Genomic DNA, 16847 nt, shown 5'->3' with positions numbered 1-16847 from the left:
CATGCTAAAAGCCAAATGCTTTTTTGCCCATCTGTTCAGATCTCTGCAGAAATTCTGAAGTAATTTTCTTCCTTTCATGGCTCTTTAATCTCCAGGTGATAAGGCACTAAGAACACGAAAAGTCAAGAAAGCAGAAAAAGCCAGTGATGGGAAAATTAACATTTCTGCACAAGAAGGGGATGAATACACACAGTTTGCATCAAGACCGCCCTCAGAAAAGTTGTATGTCTGAGAAGAACCCATATATCCCTCTCTCAGCTCTGAGCCTGTGTCACATGCTCTAATTATTAACTGCACTGCAGCACCAGTGAAACATGCCCAAGACCTCACTTTCCCATAGTGGAAGCTAAATATTTTTAGGAGAAAAAAATACACAGCGATCCTGTTATTCCTAACCACAAAGCACTGCCAGGTAGAACTCTCCTGAGATGGGGCCATCAGCTGGGAGTTTAGTTCTCAAGACCCTGGTTATTCTCATAGTAGGCTCACTGCATCTCCAGACATTTGCCAAAAGCCCCCACCTCTCAAGCACACAGATCTACATGCCTGACTTGTGCTTTTCTTTCATTCAAAGTACATTCAATCAATGGCTGATTCTGTTATGGGGCTTGTGCATTATCTCCTTCCGTAATCTAACCAATTAAAGGGCCATACACAAGGGCTTCTCTACAAACCAACATTTGCAGTGAAAAGGAATCCTGCTAGGAGTGTTCTTTTATGACCCGTTCTGCTAAGAGGAGGAAAAAAGGGGAAAAACCCAGTTTTAGATAAACAGATTCTCAATTCCAGTGTGAAATCTTTTCATTTTGGAAAAGAGAAAAGAATGCAACAGAACAAAGAAAATAAATCTGGAAACCGCCCAGGAGTTTGGAGAAGAGCTCCCCTCACTCATGAGTTGTACCCAGTACACTCCACACTTCCAATATACAGACCGTCTCCTCTTTATGGGATTCTCCAATAAGTGATAGTGGTACCAGCCTCTAATATACAGGATACCCCCTTGGCACTGAGCAGCAGCAGCTGCCGCTGCTTTAGAGATTGCTACTCAGTTTTTCAAACTCGTCTTTCAAATATTTACTAAGAAAGCAAGCCCAAGTAAAGTTAAGAACTGAGCTTCTCCCCTAAAAGCTCACAACTCCTGTCTAAATCTCCCTCAGATGTAATGAAGGCAATTTTCCTAGGATTGCCCTCTTCTCTGTTCTTGTCTACCAAGACTTGTTCCTTATTAGCTCCTGTACAGCATAGACACCAAAGTGCTTTAGCAAACGCAGTATCACCCCCATTTAAAGACAGGGAAACGGAATCAAAAGAGTGATGAAGTAACTTGCCACAGAGGGGAGAGCCCTGGGGCAGGACCAGAAATAAACCTAGGTCTCCTGTCTTCTAGTCTAATGCCTTCACACTGGATCAGTTTCTCCTCTGTATTAGAACTCCTGACTGAAGGCAAGAATTTGTCCGAACATTGGGTCCTTTTATTACTTCAATGCTGAAAGCAGGAGGATGTATTTCAGTGTCCCTTGGGGACTGCAAGTGCCCCTCCACTGCCTATACCCTGTCCCCAGTTTTTGAGATACATATACTGTGGTGGCCATAAAGATGTAGTCAGGAGCTAAGAGCATTTGAAAATGAAAATGAACTTCAGGGAGGCAGAACAGCAGCAAAGGTGGGCCATGTCCCTTTGTCAGAGGGTAGCACATCACTGACAGGCCTCACTTCTATTTTCGGACTGACCACCCCGATCAGCTTTCAAAACTGCTTAGAAAAAATAAAAGGCTGTTAGAATTCCAAAAGAACACCAAGGGTTTGACCACAGCAGGGACACACGTGGGAGTGTGCTTTTTTTTTGTGTGTGTGGAGGGAGAGAGAGAGAAACAAGAACTCAGCTTACTCCACTATTGGTCTCTGCTTTTGACAAAAACGATTCTCATCACACACAGCCTGACAAGAATTTGCCCCCGGGGAAAGACAGAAGCTCTGGCTAGAAGAGGGCTCAGACAGGATTACATACAGAACAAAAAAGTCAGGCTTTTGGTCTGCATGTGGGGCACATGCTCGTTTGTGGTATACAACACAATTTTGCTATGGAAGGCTCTTGAAATGCCAGCAACAGAAAACAAGCAACAGCCAACACACTCATGAGGAGAGGGAGCCGCTGTACTTTCAAAGAAAAATACCTGTCACTCCCAACTGACAGAGTCTGGTGTCATCTCAGGTCACTGGAAACATGTGGGAGCCTTGCCTGCTGATGCCTCAGATGGCAGGGGTGTGCCCTGAGCACAGCACACAAGAGGGGTCAGCCACCAAGATACCCATGCTACTTGCTCAGAGATCTTTACCCCTGCTCTCGGGCGTCTGCAGCAATGTGTCACCATGCTTCATCTCTGCAAACGCTCTGATGCTTTCATCTTCCCACTTTCTGAGCCCTGCCAGGACACCATTGCTGCTTTGCTGAAAAGTTACTAGCTGGCTGGGACGTTCATCCATCCCTACAAACAAAACCTCTAGCAGTAAGTTTAACAAGGCTGAGAAGTAAAAGCTGAGTGCTGGAGCAAGTTACGTTTCCATAGGTCCAAGATGCATCAGGGACTAGTAAGGTTTTACTTAGGATAATTGCTTTATCACCATGTATCCTAGCTCTTTCTTAGACCAGCGACAGGTTTCAGAGTAGCAGCTGTGTTAGTCTGTTTCCGTAAAAAGAAAAGGAGTACTTGTGGCACCTTAGAGACTAACAGTGAGTGTCTTCCACGTGGGACAAGATGGCTCAATTGTGTCTTTCACACTTTCTTCCTACCAAGCAAAAGCGAGACTAATCTAATCGCCTTCTATGATGAGATTACTGGTTCTGTGGATGAAGGGAAAGCAGTGGATGTATTGTATCTTGACTTTAGCAAAGCTTTTGACACTGTCTCCCACAGTATTCTTGTCAGCAAGTTAAAGAAGTACGGGCTGGATGAATGCACTATAAGGTGGGTAGAAAGTTGGCTAGATTGTCGGGCTCAACGGGTAGTGATCAATGGCTCCATGTCTAGTTGGCAGCCGGTGTCAAGTGGAGTGCCCCAGGGGTCGGTCCTGGGGCTCGTTTTGTTCAATATCTTCATAAATGATCTGGAGGATGGTGTGGATTGCACTCTCAGCAAATTTGCGGATGATACTAAACTGGGAGGAGTGGTAGATACGCTGGAGGGTAGGGATAGGATACAGAGGGACCTAGACAAATTGGAGGATTGGGCCAAAAGAAATCTGATGAGGTTCAATAAGGATAAGTGCAGGGTCCTGCACTTAGGACGGAAGAACCCAATGCACCGCTACAGACTAGGGACCGAATGGCTAGGCAGCAGTTCTGCGGAAGAGGACCTAGGGGTGACAGTGGACGAGAGGCTGGATATGGGTCAGCAGTGTGCCCTTGTTGCCAAGAAGGCCAATGGCATTTTGGGATGTATAAATAGGGGCATAGCGAGCAGATCGAGGGACGTGATCGTCCCCCTCTATTCGACATTGGTGAGGCCTCATCTGGAGTACTGTGTCCAGTTTTGGGCCCCACACTACAAGAAGGATGTGGATAAATTGGAAAGAGTCCAGCAAAGGGCAACAAAAATGATTAGGGGTCTGGAACACATGATTTATGAGGAGAGGCTGAGGGAACTGGGATTGTTTAGTCTGCGGAAGAGAAGAATGAGGGGGGATTTGATAGCTGCTTTCAACTACCTGAGAGGTGGTTCCAGAGAGGATGGTTCTAGACTATTCTCAGTGGTGGAAGAGGACAGGACAAGGAGTAATGGTCTCAAGTTGCAGTGGGGGAGGTTTAGGTTGGATATTAAGAAAAACTTTTTCACTAGGAGGGTGGTGAAACACTGGAACGCGTTGCCTAGGGAGGTGGTGGAATCTCCTTCCTTAGAAGTTTTTAAGGTCAGGCTTGACAAAGCCCTGGCTGGGATGATTTAATTGGGGATGGGTCCTGCTTTTGAGCAGGGGGTTGGACTAGATGACCTCCTGAGGTCCCTTCCAACCCTGATATTCTATGATTGTATGATTGATTGATATTTTTAAAAAACAGGCATCCATTGGAGCAGCCAGACTGAATCAACCGCGTGCTCCATCTATTCCGTTATCCTGCCTCCGACAGCAGCCAGGACAGATGCTTCAGAGGAAGGAGTAACAATCCTTGTGGACGACAATTATGGAATAATCTGTCGTAGGGAAAGTTTCTTCCTAATCCCAACAGCTAATGCGTGGTTTACATCCTGAACTATGAGGGTTTAATACGATTATTTTTAATCCTATATTATATATAAAACTTTGGATGCTCTACTTCTCCACATAAATGTCTAATTCTTTTTCAAAAACCTGATCGAATTCTGGCCTCAATATCAGCTCACTGGGTTAATCATATGTTGGGTAAAAAGGGAATTCCTTTTGTCATTGTTATATTTGCTGCTTTTCAATGTCTCAGAATGTTCCATGTTCTTGTATTATGAGAAAGGGTAAAAAGAGGCACATGATTTTCCTGCTCTATACAGTTATCATTCTATACACCCTCTTAGTCATCTCCTCTCTAAAGTGAACAGTTCCAAATCCTACAAGACACATACTCCAGGAATGACAGATCCTCTGGAGAGAGGAGGATTAGCTGTTTACGGGATAAAATGGCTAAAATGGTCTCTGCACCAAACCAAAATGGAAACGCACCCAAGAGATACAGCTCATGTGGAATACTTTAAATATGACTGTCAAACTAGGAGCATTCCCCACGAGAGTCACCTTGTTCAAACTGCTACAAAATCATACCTGCTAGAAAGCCCTCTCATGTCCTGGACCTCCAAGGCTGTTATGTTCTCTGACATGCCAGACTTAGTCACCGAAAGGGCTAAAACCCAAATGGAAACTCCCATGAATTCCTAGCCCTCTCACCCCACAGGGCAGAGGTGAGTGGAGGGAAGTCTCCCCCCAACCTCTTTTTTGGCCTAAGTCTGTGTTGATTTCAGCCGGTAGGCACTTGATATGAACAGATTAGCTGGGAGGGGCTAGAATGCTGTGTACAGCTGCAGGGGGGTGGAGGTACACAGGAGAAAAGATATTTAAGATGCTGAGAGATAGAGACTTCCAGAGTGCAGAGACTCCTACAGGAAAGGGCTGCAGAAGTCCCCTTTAGACTCCACCTTCACTGAGAGAGACGGGGAGAGAAACAGAGTTAGGGCACCAGCGTGCTGCAGCACTTTCTGTGTCCCTGCTGCGCTCACAGCCTCTGCAGTGGACTCAGTCAGAGAACTCCAGAATTCTCACTGCAGAGAGGGAAAATGCCAGTGAAAGTCACTATGCAACTGGCATGGCTCTGTGTTATCACCTTGTCCTTGGCCATCTACCCAGCGTGGCTGCAGAAGCCTCCCAAGAGGAGAACGACCAACGGGAACACCCAGCTCAAAATGATGGGCTGCTGCAATGAGATGAAAGAGCTCAAGCTGCAGATAGCCAATCTGAGCACCATGCTGGGGGCGCTGAGCAAGAAGCAGGAAGACGACTGGGTGAATATGGTTATGCAGGTAATGAAGCTGGAAGGGAGCACCAAGCAGATGGAGACCCGGCTTATTGATGCCGAGAGCAAATACTCCGAAATTAACAGCCAGATAGACATCATGCAGCTGCAGGCAGCCCAGATGGTCACACAAACCTCAGCTGGTAAGGATGGAGCTTCTAAGCTCCCAGATGCGCCTCTTAATGCAGAACTCCAACTAACCACCAACTTTTAACCTATGTTAGCATGTCCCATTAACACAGCTGGCGACTGTGCCTACTGACTGCCAATCTACCCAGTGCGCTTCTGCAGACACAGCAGCGCAAAAAGATGCCAGGTTTATTTGGCCAGAAATCCACAGATCCAGTTATCAGTTTGATATCAGATCTGCTCTCTGTCAAGGGTTGGGGGAGCAGAACAGATCCTGCAATTGCAGCGGGATGGACTCATTTAATACATCTCTCCCGCCAGTCCCAATCTGAACAGGCAGGCAGTCAGTTTGTGTGGGAAAGCCTCTGGCAATAATATGCCCATGTCATCCAGAACACTGGTAGGGGATTAGGGGTTAGTTAAACAACTGGAGACACTTTTAACCACCCCTGCAGATGCAATACCATCTTTACGCCTGTCTGAGCCGGAAGCAAATAAAAAAAAAAAAGACATCTTTTGAATAATAATTCTCAGAAATCCAAGGTTGTAGATTATGCAAAATCCCCGATATAACACATTTCAATGGCTTAAAATTTTCCCTCCTTCCCTGGTATAGCGACGCAGGAAAGTTTCACAGCACATTTGCTTTGGATATCCTGAGGAAAGTCTACTCCAAAGGGAGACCATTCCAACAAGGCTAAACTTCCCTATAAAGACGGCTATTGCCTGGGGTGATCGTATGTACTAAACACTTTCATTCTGGGTCTGTTTTGCAACGGGAAAAAAAAAAAAATCTTAAACCATCAGCGTTTACTAAGTTCTGCTTAAGGAAAAGGTTTAACGTCGTTTGTTTGGAAACACTGCTCACTATTTATATTGTCTTAAATAAACGGAAAGGTTTTACCGTAATGAGTCTCATCAGGGGTATAGTAACGCCGCAATGTGATTCTGTAAAATAAAGCAGCACACAGAGAAAGCCAGCCAAGCAGGGACTTGAGCAGCCAGATGCAGGGAATTCATGTCACCAGGTGAAAGTCATTCACCCTGCAATATACTGAAAAAACTGTCAGGAGGGATAAAAATCCTTACCCCGGCTAGCTTCTCTCCCCTCCCATAAAAGCAGCTGTGTACACCACCTGCCCTCAATCAGCTCCTATCCAGAGAGGAAGGGGGGCTGGCAAGACTGAGATTCAATTGAGCTAAATGCCACCCCTCCGCCCCCATCGCAAACCGTGATACAGAAACTATTGTGCAATGTGTTTTATTCACAAACTTAGCTAATCTGCCCCATCACATGGTCAGAGCAGGCAGCTGGCCTGGCCATTCTGTCAGATAGGGACCTGTGTATGAGGGGGCAACGAATGTACACGCTCCTTCCCCAGCATGGAACTTTTATTCACACACTGGTAATTTTAATAGAAAATAGAAATGGCTGTGAAGGCTGGAGCTTTGTGTACTACAGTAAGAGGTTAGGAGACTATGAAGGTAACAGGCAATGGATACTGTTTTGATTCTGCTAGTTACACATACAAGCCATTAGTTTCCTGTACAGCACAGCATCTCTGTCCTTTACGCTTAGCTCTTTCCTCCCCAGATCCATAATAGAGCTTTTCAGAGCTCCCCATTTTAGTCTCCCTCACCCTACCATCATCTGGGCCCCGAGGCTGTGGCCTCCACGCAAGGGCTTCAGGCACAAGGAGCCCCCCCCCCGATTCACTTTGGGGCAGGCCAGAGGGGTCGCTATTGAGCGCCTGACACTTCCTCCCTCTCAGAAGTGCTGCTTTCAAAGTACCCCCACTGCCTGATGGTTGGGAGAAGAAAAAGGCAAGACTGCAAGCTGTAAAGTGTGACCGCTGCCCCCCAGAGCCAAGCACAAAGCCACTTCCTTGTATATTTTATAACCAAGACAGAGATGACTAAATTACATTCAGCATTCTTTCCGGTGTGCTAGAATTAATACCATACCTAGCCCTATACACGGGGCTTTGCAATTTGCTTCAAGGCCTCATAACCACCCATCCAACACCAGCCTGACCATCTCTCTCATTTTTAACAAGTGCAGTCTCATTTCATGGGCTTTCGAGTTCCTATGAGGAGTATTTTCTGTTTGGGGGCTGAAGACAAAAGGCTTAGCAATCCCACAGAAAACACCTCACGTCCCAACGCTGCCACCTCTCTGTCTCACATGCAAACCTGACCAGCACCAATACTGAGGCCATACAGCTCATCGATAGGTGAGCTGAGCTGTTCCATGCACACATCACACCCCAGGCAGATTCTTCTCCACTCTTTCGCAATTCACTGGAGATGCAACAAAATGGCCCCTTTGAATGTTTATCTCAAGAACTGCGTTAAAGCCTTTGAGGACACACATCCGCAGTAGGTGGTCCTTCTCCTGTTCAGCATCTTACTTCCTGTGTTTGATTCAAGCAGATGCTGTCTATGACTGCTCATCTCTTTACCAGAAGAATTACAGAATCTCCGGGGTTTACAAGCTGCCACCTGATGAATTCTTGGGGAGCCCCGACCTAGAGGTGAGGATGCCATGCATACAAAGTGGACGCCTTTGGTTCTAACAGAGCTTCTTCAATACTGTACATTCTGAAAACACTTATACTGAAGTCCAGTTTTTATAGTGTCGGAGGGAGGGAGATGGCATATTACATTTAAAGTCCCTACAGGATCTTATATTGTAGGGATGGAGAGGGTATATTAGAGAGAAAGGTTCAGAGCAAATCAGTTTTTCGGGACTCTTTGCACAGGCCAACAAACTCCCTTGACAGATGGGGTTTGGTGCAGAGAGTGTCCTGCCCCGCTTCGTGATCTTGTATACAGTGAAATTGGAAGTGGGACCCTGTAACCCTTGTGACTGGTTAGCACTGCATCCTCTCTTGCTCCAGGTGCACTGCGACATGGAGACAGACGGTGGTGGCTGGACCATCATCCAGAGGCGCAAAGTTGGCCTGATCTCTTTCAACAGAGATTGGAAACAATACAAGGAAGGATTTGGCAACATCCGGGGAGATTTCTGGCTAGGGAATGAAAATATCTATCGGCTCTCCAGACGCCCGACCATGCTGCGAGTAGAGCTGGAGGTAATTCACAGGTTCTCACTTCCAGCAGTAAAAGCTTCTAGTGCACAGTGGTTCTTTGATAGAAAGTACAATCTCCTAACAGCAATGGAGGGCTATAGGATTCGCATATTTAGATTAGAGAGACTAATGCGAGAGAGACCCGACACAACAGAAGCATATTCCCCAGTGTTTACTATTGGTGTAATAGAACCTTCATGGGGCTACAGATTGGATCTTGGGTGAGCCACAGACTGTAAAGGATTCTCAGATGAATTTTGCCCATCACTGAGGTGAACAAGGGTCATAGCCCAGGGCACAGGGATTATGCTGCTGACCATTTTATAGGGATATCCAACTACAGATTGGAGGGACTCAAGCTCACTCCTTTGGGCAGGAGTGCTCCTGAGACGGCACATGGGGAGGAAGGAGTGCTTTGCATTAACCAACAGCAACTTCTCCTGTCTATTAATGGCTGGTGAGTTAGTAATCAGGCCAGGTCATGGCTGGAAGAATGGCAGCTGTAAGTATAGGGCCCTGGGAGATGGGCATGGGGTAATCGACAAAACGGTGGTTTGTGGGGCTTCCATAGAATCTAAACTCCACTTCCTGAGGGAGGAAAAACCAACTTGAGTTAGCCCACATTTAAGATAAGGCTGTTGGATAGAAGGGAAGCGTATCAGATTTCTGCATATAGAACTTAATGTCAATGCAGACCACCTAGCAAACATGATGCCTTGGTAATTCACCAGCCTGCTATGCTAAGTGAAAATTTGTTTATTCCAGTTTGCCTTAGTCGAGTTCCTGCAGTCTAGTCTGTAGTCTCTATTTTAAGAGAGACATTACCGTTGAAAACTCAGCTAACATTCCTGTCCAGAGAAGAGGCATGCATCCCAGGTAAACACAGCTGCCAAAGTCTGCCTAGCACCCTTTTTTTAAAAAACAATCTGTTTCCTCTTCACCCCTCTAATCCCCTGTGGCAGGACTGGGAAGGCAACATCCGCTACGCACAATATAACCACTTCACCCTGAGCAATGAGTTGAATAGCTACCGCCTTTTCCTGGGGAACTACACCGGCAACACAGGGCACGACTCCCTAAGGTACCACAACAACACAGCCTTCAGCACCAAGGACAAGGACAACGACAAGTGCGTGGATCACTGTGCCAAGTTCCGTAAAGGTAAGGCGCAGATTCCTCCTCTACAAGTGTTTGAATGAACCACGCTATGCAACATATGGATGGCGTCATGGTTACAGAGTGAGACTAATCAATTGTTTTAAGTTGTTAACATTCTGATGGCAGATCAGTGAACTGATGACTGTTTCTGGAATATGCATATGTCAGTTACCTGGCCAATTGGAGAATTGAAATGGGATCTACTCAGAGCCACAATGTGTGTTATAGACATTAGTGGTCCCATTGCACTTTCCACAGGAATCAGGGTTTGCCCTGGTGTTTTTGGCCAATATTTGATCTACCTACACAGTTACGTGTACTGTGCATCAATTATCTGCTTGGCTATCCCAGAGGTGGGTGAAATTATCCCTGTGTATTTTTTATATTCAGTTACAGATGGAAGGTACTAAATAAATGTAAGATTATATATAAAATATGGCTGCAGTGACTTGTAGAATTATTTTTATCTGGAGGTTCATGCACCTTGAGCTCTACTCCGTTTATGTTGTAATGAGAGTCTCTAGATGGAATATTCTATTCAGCTTTTTATATTGTGCTCATCACCAAGGTAACTGAGTGCTTTTGAACTCACTGCAACTCACTCTTTTATTTTAAATGTCTTAATACAGCCCCAATATATAGAGGGATGAGCTTCACCTCTGTAGGCTGTATGGTGAAGCAATTATAGCCCCTAAGGGAAACGTTTCTGAATTCAGCTGTTATACTTTACTGTTGCTTCAGTTGCAAAGTAAACCCTCAGACAAATTGCATTCAGATGCATACCAGAGCCAACCAGCTAAGAACACTGAACAGTGTCCTCTGCTGACCTTTTGTTTTCAAAAAGGGAGAGAGGGAAGAAATGGAGAGGAAACTTTCAAAGGTGCATCAAGTGCCTCAGATAAGAACTTTAACAAAGAGACACTGGGCTTATTTGGCTACATCACCTTGGTGATTTGCCCTGTTCACTGCATGTCTGAATTCTTCAAAGAAGTGCTCACCAGTCAGTGTGTCTTGAATTTAGCTCCTTTCCCAATGTAATGAGAGCTGCCAAGGGCACAGGCTCCCAGAATGAATTCCGCACCTGGCCCCTCTCCCACTCCTTCCCTGCAGAGGGACAATTGTTCACATCATGAACACAGAATACCAGCATGAACTAAATGGTGGACAAAGGCTTTCTCTGTTTGTTTCCTGCAAGGTGGATACTGGTACAACTGCTGCACAGACTCCAACCTGAATGGGGTTTACTACCGCAAAGGGGAAAATACCAAAAACACGGATGGAATCACCTGGTATGGCTGGCACGGCTCAACCTACTCCCTGAAAAGAGTCGAGATGAAGATCCGGCCAGAGGATTTCAAACCCTAGGGGGAACCAACACTCAATTGTAAAGCTACGGTGACACTGCTGCCCTGAGGGGAAACAGCCTGGAATCTCAAAACCAGCCACTGAAATGGTTTACTTCATCTAGAAAGTGTGCGAATGCAAGGGCTATATACTCTGACTATGCATCACACATTAGTTCTGAGGCAGACATGGGAGAGAGGAAAGGCACCAACATTACCATGGCTCAGCCCAGTTCTGTTCTCTTGAGGCACTCTCTCCTCAACAGGATTCACGCAATGTTAGAATAGGCACATCCTGCAGTAGCAGCATCTTCAGGAAGGAGATGTTGTGGTTACACTAGCACCGGGACTTACCGTGCCTTATTGATTGACCAGTTAGAGTTTAGGAAAAATGCAGCTTTTACCCTCCTTTTTGCCATCTCTGTAGCGTTTAGATTCATTGAGGGTGAATACAAATCTTGCCAAGGAAGATAGTTTCCATTAAGACCCAAGAAACAGAGGAAAGGGGCTTTTATGTCAGACCCTTCAAACAACGTAGAAATATCCACAATGAGATGTTCCTCCACTGCATGTTAATTGCCCCGTTCTCCCCATACAGGAAAAGCTAGGTTGAAGCTTTAGGCAATTGCATGTTGCTCCTGCCCTTTCCTCAAGTCTCATCACCACCTTCTGGCCACTAGTCACAGGAAAACACCCATGCAAGACTATACTCCCAGGAAGAGTGCTTTCTGGGAGAGACCTCAAGTCCCATCTGCTCTAGGCTATGTGGAGGTAGGAGATCTATACTAGAAAGCACATGAGGGACTGGGATGCAACTCTCTGAGTTGCAATGAACTGATTTTCAACTTTACTAGTGTTCCTCTTGGAACACAGAAGGGCCATTTTGTGCCACCTCATCATACTATCAGCAAGACCAGGAGCGAACAGGGAGCAAACATAGCCAGAAGCTTTTTAACATTGACACTGTAGTCCAAAACACAAGTGGGGGGGAGGGGAAGGGTCTTTTAATGTTTAATTGGAAAAAGGCATGTTAATGGAAGTGCTAATAAACAAGGGATCAAATAATAGAGATTATGTGTGGCTCTAACACAGCAAAGGATCCTGGAGAATATTATGCACTAAGAGAAGCAATCTCGAGTGGTTTGTGTTGTCACTGGGACTCAAGTTGTATTTAAAAGCTTTACTCCATCGAATCTCTATTTTATGATGCTTGATCCTGCACCTCCAGATGCTTTTAACTTTCTGTTTTTACTTAAAGAGAAGCCAGATGTGGGAAATATTTAACACTCTGCTTTATGGTTTACAAGCATAGGATTATTCACCTTAGATCAGACTGCTAGTCCATGAAGAACACAGTATTGCCACTAGCTTTGACCAGTATTCGATGCTTTAGAGAAAGGCAAAATACACCAGAAGAGGCACCTAGTAAAATTTACAGCGCTGCCCACATGTCAGGGGTGGGGTGGGAGAGAAGGAGCACATTATTCCTTTCATTACAGTATTGAATTACAGTGCGGGGGAGGGATAGCTCAGTGGTTTGAGCATTGGCCTGCTAAACCCAGGGTTGTGAGTTCAATCCTTGAGGGGGCCATTTAGGGAACTGGGGCAAAAATTGGGGATTGGTCCTGCTTTCAGCAGGGGGTTAGGCTAGATGACCTCCTGAGGTCCCTTCCAACCCCGATATTCTATGATTCTATGAAAGTTCAAAGGAATGCATCTGGGAGCAGAGCTCTAAGGGAAGCCAGAGAATCCTCAAGTGCCAAGGGAAATTAGAAATGTACAAAACCCCTCACTTGCTGGTGGGATGCCATACCCGGGAATTTCCAGGTGTGTTTTGTAGGGTTATTTTTTTGTAAGCACTGCCTAAAAGTTCCACATTGAAAATCAGCACATTCCATTTGCTTACCTAAGAGTGTCTTGAAAAAGATGGTTAAAAAAGGGCAGCCACACCATTGCTTGAATATGTAGAAAAAGATGGTTATAGTTAATATATCTATTTTTATTCACTTTAAAAAAACAGAGCTTGAGCCTAATTTAAAATTTTCTGTTTTATGCGGAACAGGAGATAAAGGTTTCCTGGGAAATGCCTTATATATGTTGACTATTCATACTGCACATTGGAACAGCATTGTATACAAATATGCAGTCTGTGTAATGGATTTTTTTTATACCAAATTTTCCATATCTGTAATAGACTCTCATTTTTAAACCTGTTTTCTTCAAGTCTTGCTCTTTAACTTGCTGTTTGATACAAACACTCTTACAGACAGAGGGATTAAGGTCAGGAAAGGGGAACTGAAGTTCTGAAGCATCCTAGGGGATGCAAGAGAGGCGAAGGGATGAAAGCAGATTGCAGAGAGGGCAAAAATAGCCCAGCATGATGCATAGAAGCAAATATCTGTAAGGTAAACAAAGGTGAAAGCATAAATCTAAAAGCAAGCATCTTCAGAGAGCTTAAAATTCCACCGTATAAAGACCAAAACAACTTGTTCAAGAGGCTGTGCCCTTCCTCACACCACAGAGAACTTCATACATTGATTGAAGAGAGAGAGAGAGAGAGAGAGAGAGGTATATACCAATTCAATGGGAAACATTCCTCCTAGTCCAAGCCAATGTGGAATTCTAACATACACGACTCAAAGCTACAGATTCCTTGCTATCCTTTATCCTTGTGATGACAGTAGCATTCACAATGTGCTATATATTGCTCGCCCATATAGGAAAACAGTAAGTTCCTTTAAATGAATAATTGTTTAATAGCATATTGCAGACTTGTACCCTTCTGTCCCACTGAAAGCCCTACAACAATCCATTTCCCTCATCTCCCCACCCTTGAGTGATCTCTTGAAGGCAGATTTAACAGAGTTCAGTAAGAAACCTGCTCATGCTTGTGTCCTTGTCTCTGATTCTCCCCAGGGAATAAAAGAGCTCAGCTCCTTGTTTCCGACAATGATCTGAACACGGTTGCAAAGGCAGATACTGCTCTTCACGAGTGCCGGAGCCTTTAAACCCAAGACTCTAGTTGTTAGGACGCAGCCTCAGCACAAAGAATAGGAACCAAGTGAATAAAATTAGTTATCGATTTCAGTGAGGCAGGCAGGGAAGGAACTAGCATTCACTGATTAACAAAGAGTTATGTATCCCCAGGGAAAGATCCTTTCACAGGAATGTCCACATCTCACATTGAAATGATTGTTTGGCTGGCTCGGAGCAGTATACTTGACAAGTTCAGTAATCTGAAACTCTCAACAGCTGAATCAAGCTCTACACAAGCTAGGAAGGAAAAATATGGAAGCTAATAGAGAGAAGGACGTGCTGCTAAGTTGTGACTCAAATCCTGGCCATTCTCTGGGAAGTAACTTACAGTAGAACACACAGCCAGGTGTACACAGCAGGTAGGGAGGCTGGAAGGCTCGCTGTCCCACTACTTCACAATTGGGAACAGAAGGCTGGTGCAAATGGTTTTGCATTATGCTCTTATTCTACTTTGCCTTCCATTTTGCAGCAAGGCAACAAAACCTTCAGTTTGCAGCTCGAGCCCGGAGAGTTGCTGCATCGCTCTGCCCACCCCGATCTGCCACAACAGCATTTTCCACCTGGAGGGCAAGAGCCAGGATGTTCACCCCAAAGCTGCACCTCCAAGCCTTGTCCAACTCTGGTTATTTCTTCACCAAAAGAGCCTTGACTCCTGAAATGTTTAGGAAGTCTTCACCCTCCCACTCCCAAAGCATCACTCAAGGCACTGGACAGAGGGTTCAAATCTAATGAACATGTAGAACAGACATATTAGAAGGCCAAGCAAAGTCACATTAACAAACAAACAAGGAGTGGGGTCTGAATGCAGGAGAAGACACCGATCACGCTAACATCTCTAAGAGTGGAGAGGGATAAACTGAGTGGACATGCCAGGGGAACTCTTTGCTGCTTCAGGAATGGTTCTGAAAGGCAAAAAGAAGCTGGGGTTTTTAGGTGACCTCCTCTTGGATGTGCCATGATCACCACTGCAGAGCAAGATGGCCACAACGCCTGCAAACCGGGTGTTGCAATGGCATCGACCAATTTGCATTTGAAAGAATTTGCACCAGCTTTTCACCTGTCCCTCTTTTCCCTTACACCTCTACCAGAGCCTGATAGAGACATCTCCAGATATTCACCACTATAGTACAGCTATTTCTTCCATCCTCATCACAAAGGGCCTGCCATTGGCACCTCACCAAACCCTGCTCAAGAGCCATAAATGCTCAAATAAATTGGTTAGTCTCTACGGTGCCACAAGTCCTCCTTTTCTTTTTGTGAATAGAGACGAACACGGCTGCTACTCTGAAACCTGAAATAAATCCCTAGGTGTTTTATAACCCCCTACAGTTACAGTGCCTTTGAGCCTGAATGCTCCCAAAGTACTTCACAAGCTAGAGTCAAACAGCGCTGCAGAAATACAGCCATCTGTGGAAGGTGGCACCAACCAGTGGACAGCACATGGCACAGCAATTTTCTGGGAGGTGAGAACAGACAGATTTTGGCCTCCAAGTTATACCTCTTACAACCAGTGCCATGGACTTTTAATATTCCTGCAGTGCAGACAAGAGGTCTGCTTGCAAGATCCTGTTTAAGAGACTCTCCCTTTGCCCAACCCACATTAACTTATCCCCCTCACAAGGTAGATGGACCAAGCTAACCCATCCAGGATCTGAAGCTGTGATTTCAAGGAGTTTCGATTTCAAGCAAGATAGGTCGATCCCTGATCCAGCCTCTTTGGTTATAGAGCCAGGACACGTGCTACAGCAGGCATGGTGGTACACAGGGGGAGAAGTGGTGCTTATTTGGGGAATTCCAGACATCTCCCCTCTGTATTTATCTAGGGCCCTGCAACTTCAGTTTCAATCTTAAAAAAAAAGCCACGTTTAACCATGTCAGGACTTTCAGACAGCTCTGGAGGGTGTGCCCTGAGAGTGAACAACACTTCATCTGCCCTCTCTGTACCAGTCCTCCGGAGTCAGCCTTTAGAGTCCTAATGGAGAGAGATGTGCCCGTGCTATGAGAATGGAAATCACAGACAGTCAAGGCTGCCCATTGCCGGGCCTTCCTACTACAGCAATAAAAGCTGCAGCCTCTCTGGTTTTGTCACTAGCATTTTAGACGTTTCATTTCTGACAGTTTTCAAGCTGACAATTTGTTGCCAGCTGGCAACGACTGAACTGCAGCCAGTACAAAGCTGGAACCAGAACAGAGAGGGCCAAAAGATTGCACCCCACCCCAATTCCAGCACATAAAGCAAGCCAGGTAGTTATAAATTAGACAACCGATCCTAGGCATAATGGCTAAAATCTACTGAAAAATAAGTCAATCATGAGACACTAATAGGACCTTGGGGAATAAAAGCATTTGACAATATTACCTAGAAATTATTGCTGTCTGGGCGGATATGAAATGAGAAAAATCAGGGAGGTGCTTCCTAGAGCTGTGCATTCTCAAGACAACACTTCAAAGGTAGCCTGGCCCTGCCAAGCTAACATAGTTTAGCCAGAGCTCTCATGAAATTTTACTAGCCTAGACACAAAATCTTTTCTGCCACCCATGTGATATGATATTTTATTT

General features: G+C 45.3%; 2 protein-coding genes across 3 annotated transcripts in view; one reads left to right on the top strand and one right to left on the bottom strand.

The window, feature by feature from the left end:
* MTOR (mechanistic target of rapamycin kinase) overlaps positions 1-16847 on the bottom strand; it is a 105800-nt gene that overhangs the window by 58608 nt on the left and 30345 nt on the right. The window lies entirely within an intron of this gene.
* On the top strand, positions 5295-11274 carry ANGPTL7 (angiopoietin like 7; the record flags this gene model as incomplete). The annotated part of the gene is made up of 5 exons (XM_084651409.1): positions 5295-5673; positions 8093-8193; positions 8560-8754; positions 9714-9912; positions 11105-11274. 5 exons carry the CDS (start codon positions 5295-5297, stop codon positions 11272-11274), a joined length of 1044 nt encoding a protein of 347 aa, XP_084507535.1.

The sequence above is a fragment of the Lepidochelys olivacea genome, assembly GCF_965140295.1.
Source record: "Lepidochelys olivacea isolate rLepOli2 genome assembly, chromosome: 18".
Lineage (NCBI taxonomy): Eukaryota > Metazoa > Chordata > Testudines > Cheloniidae > Lepidochelys > Lepidochelys olivacea.
This window is presented reverse-complemented; position numbering and strand designations above follow the sequence as displayed.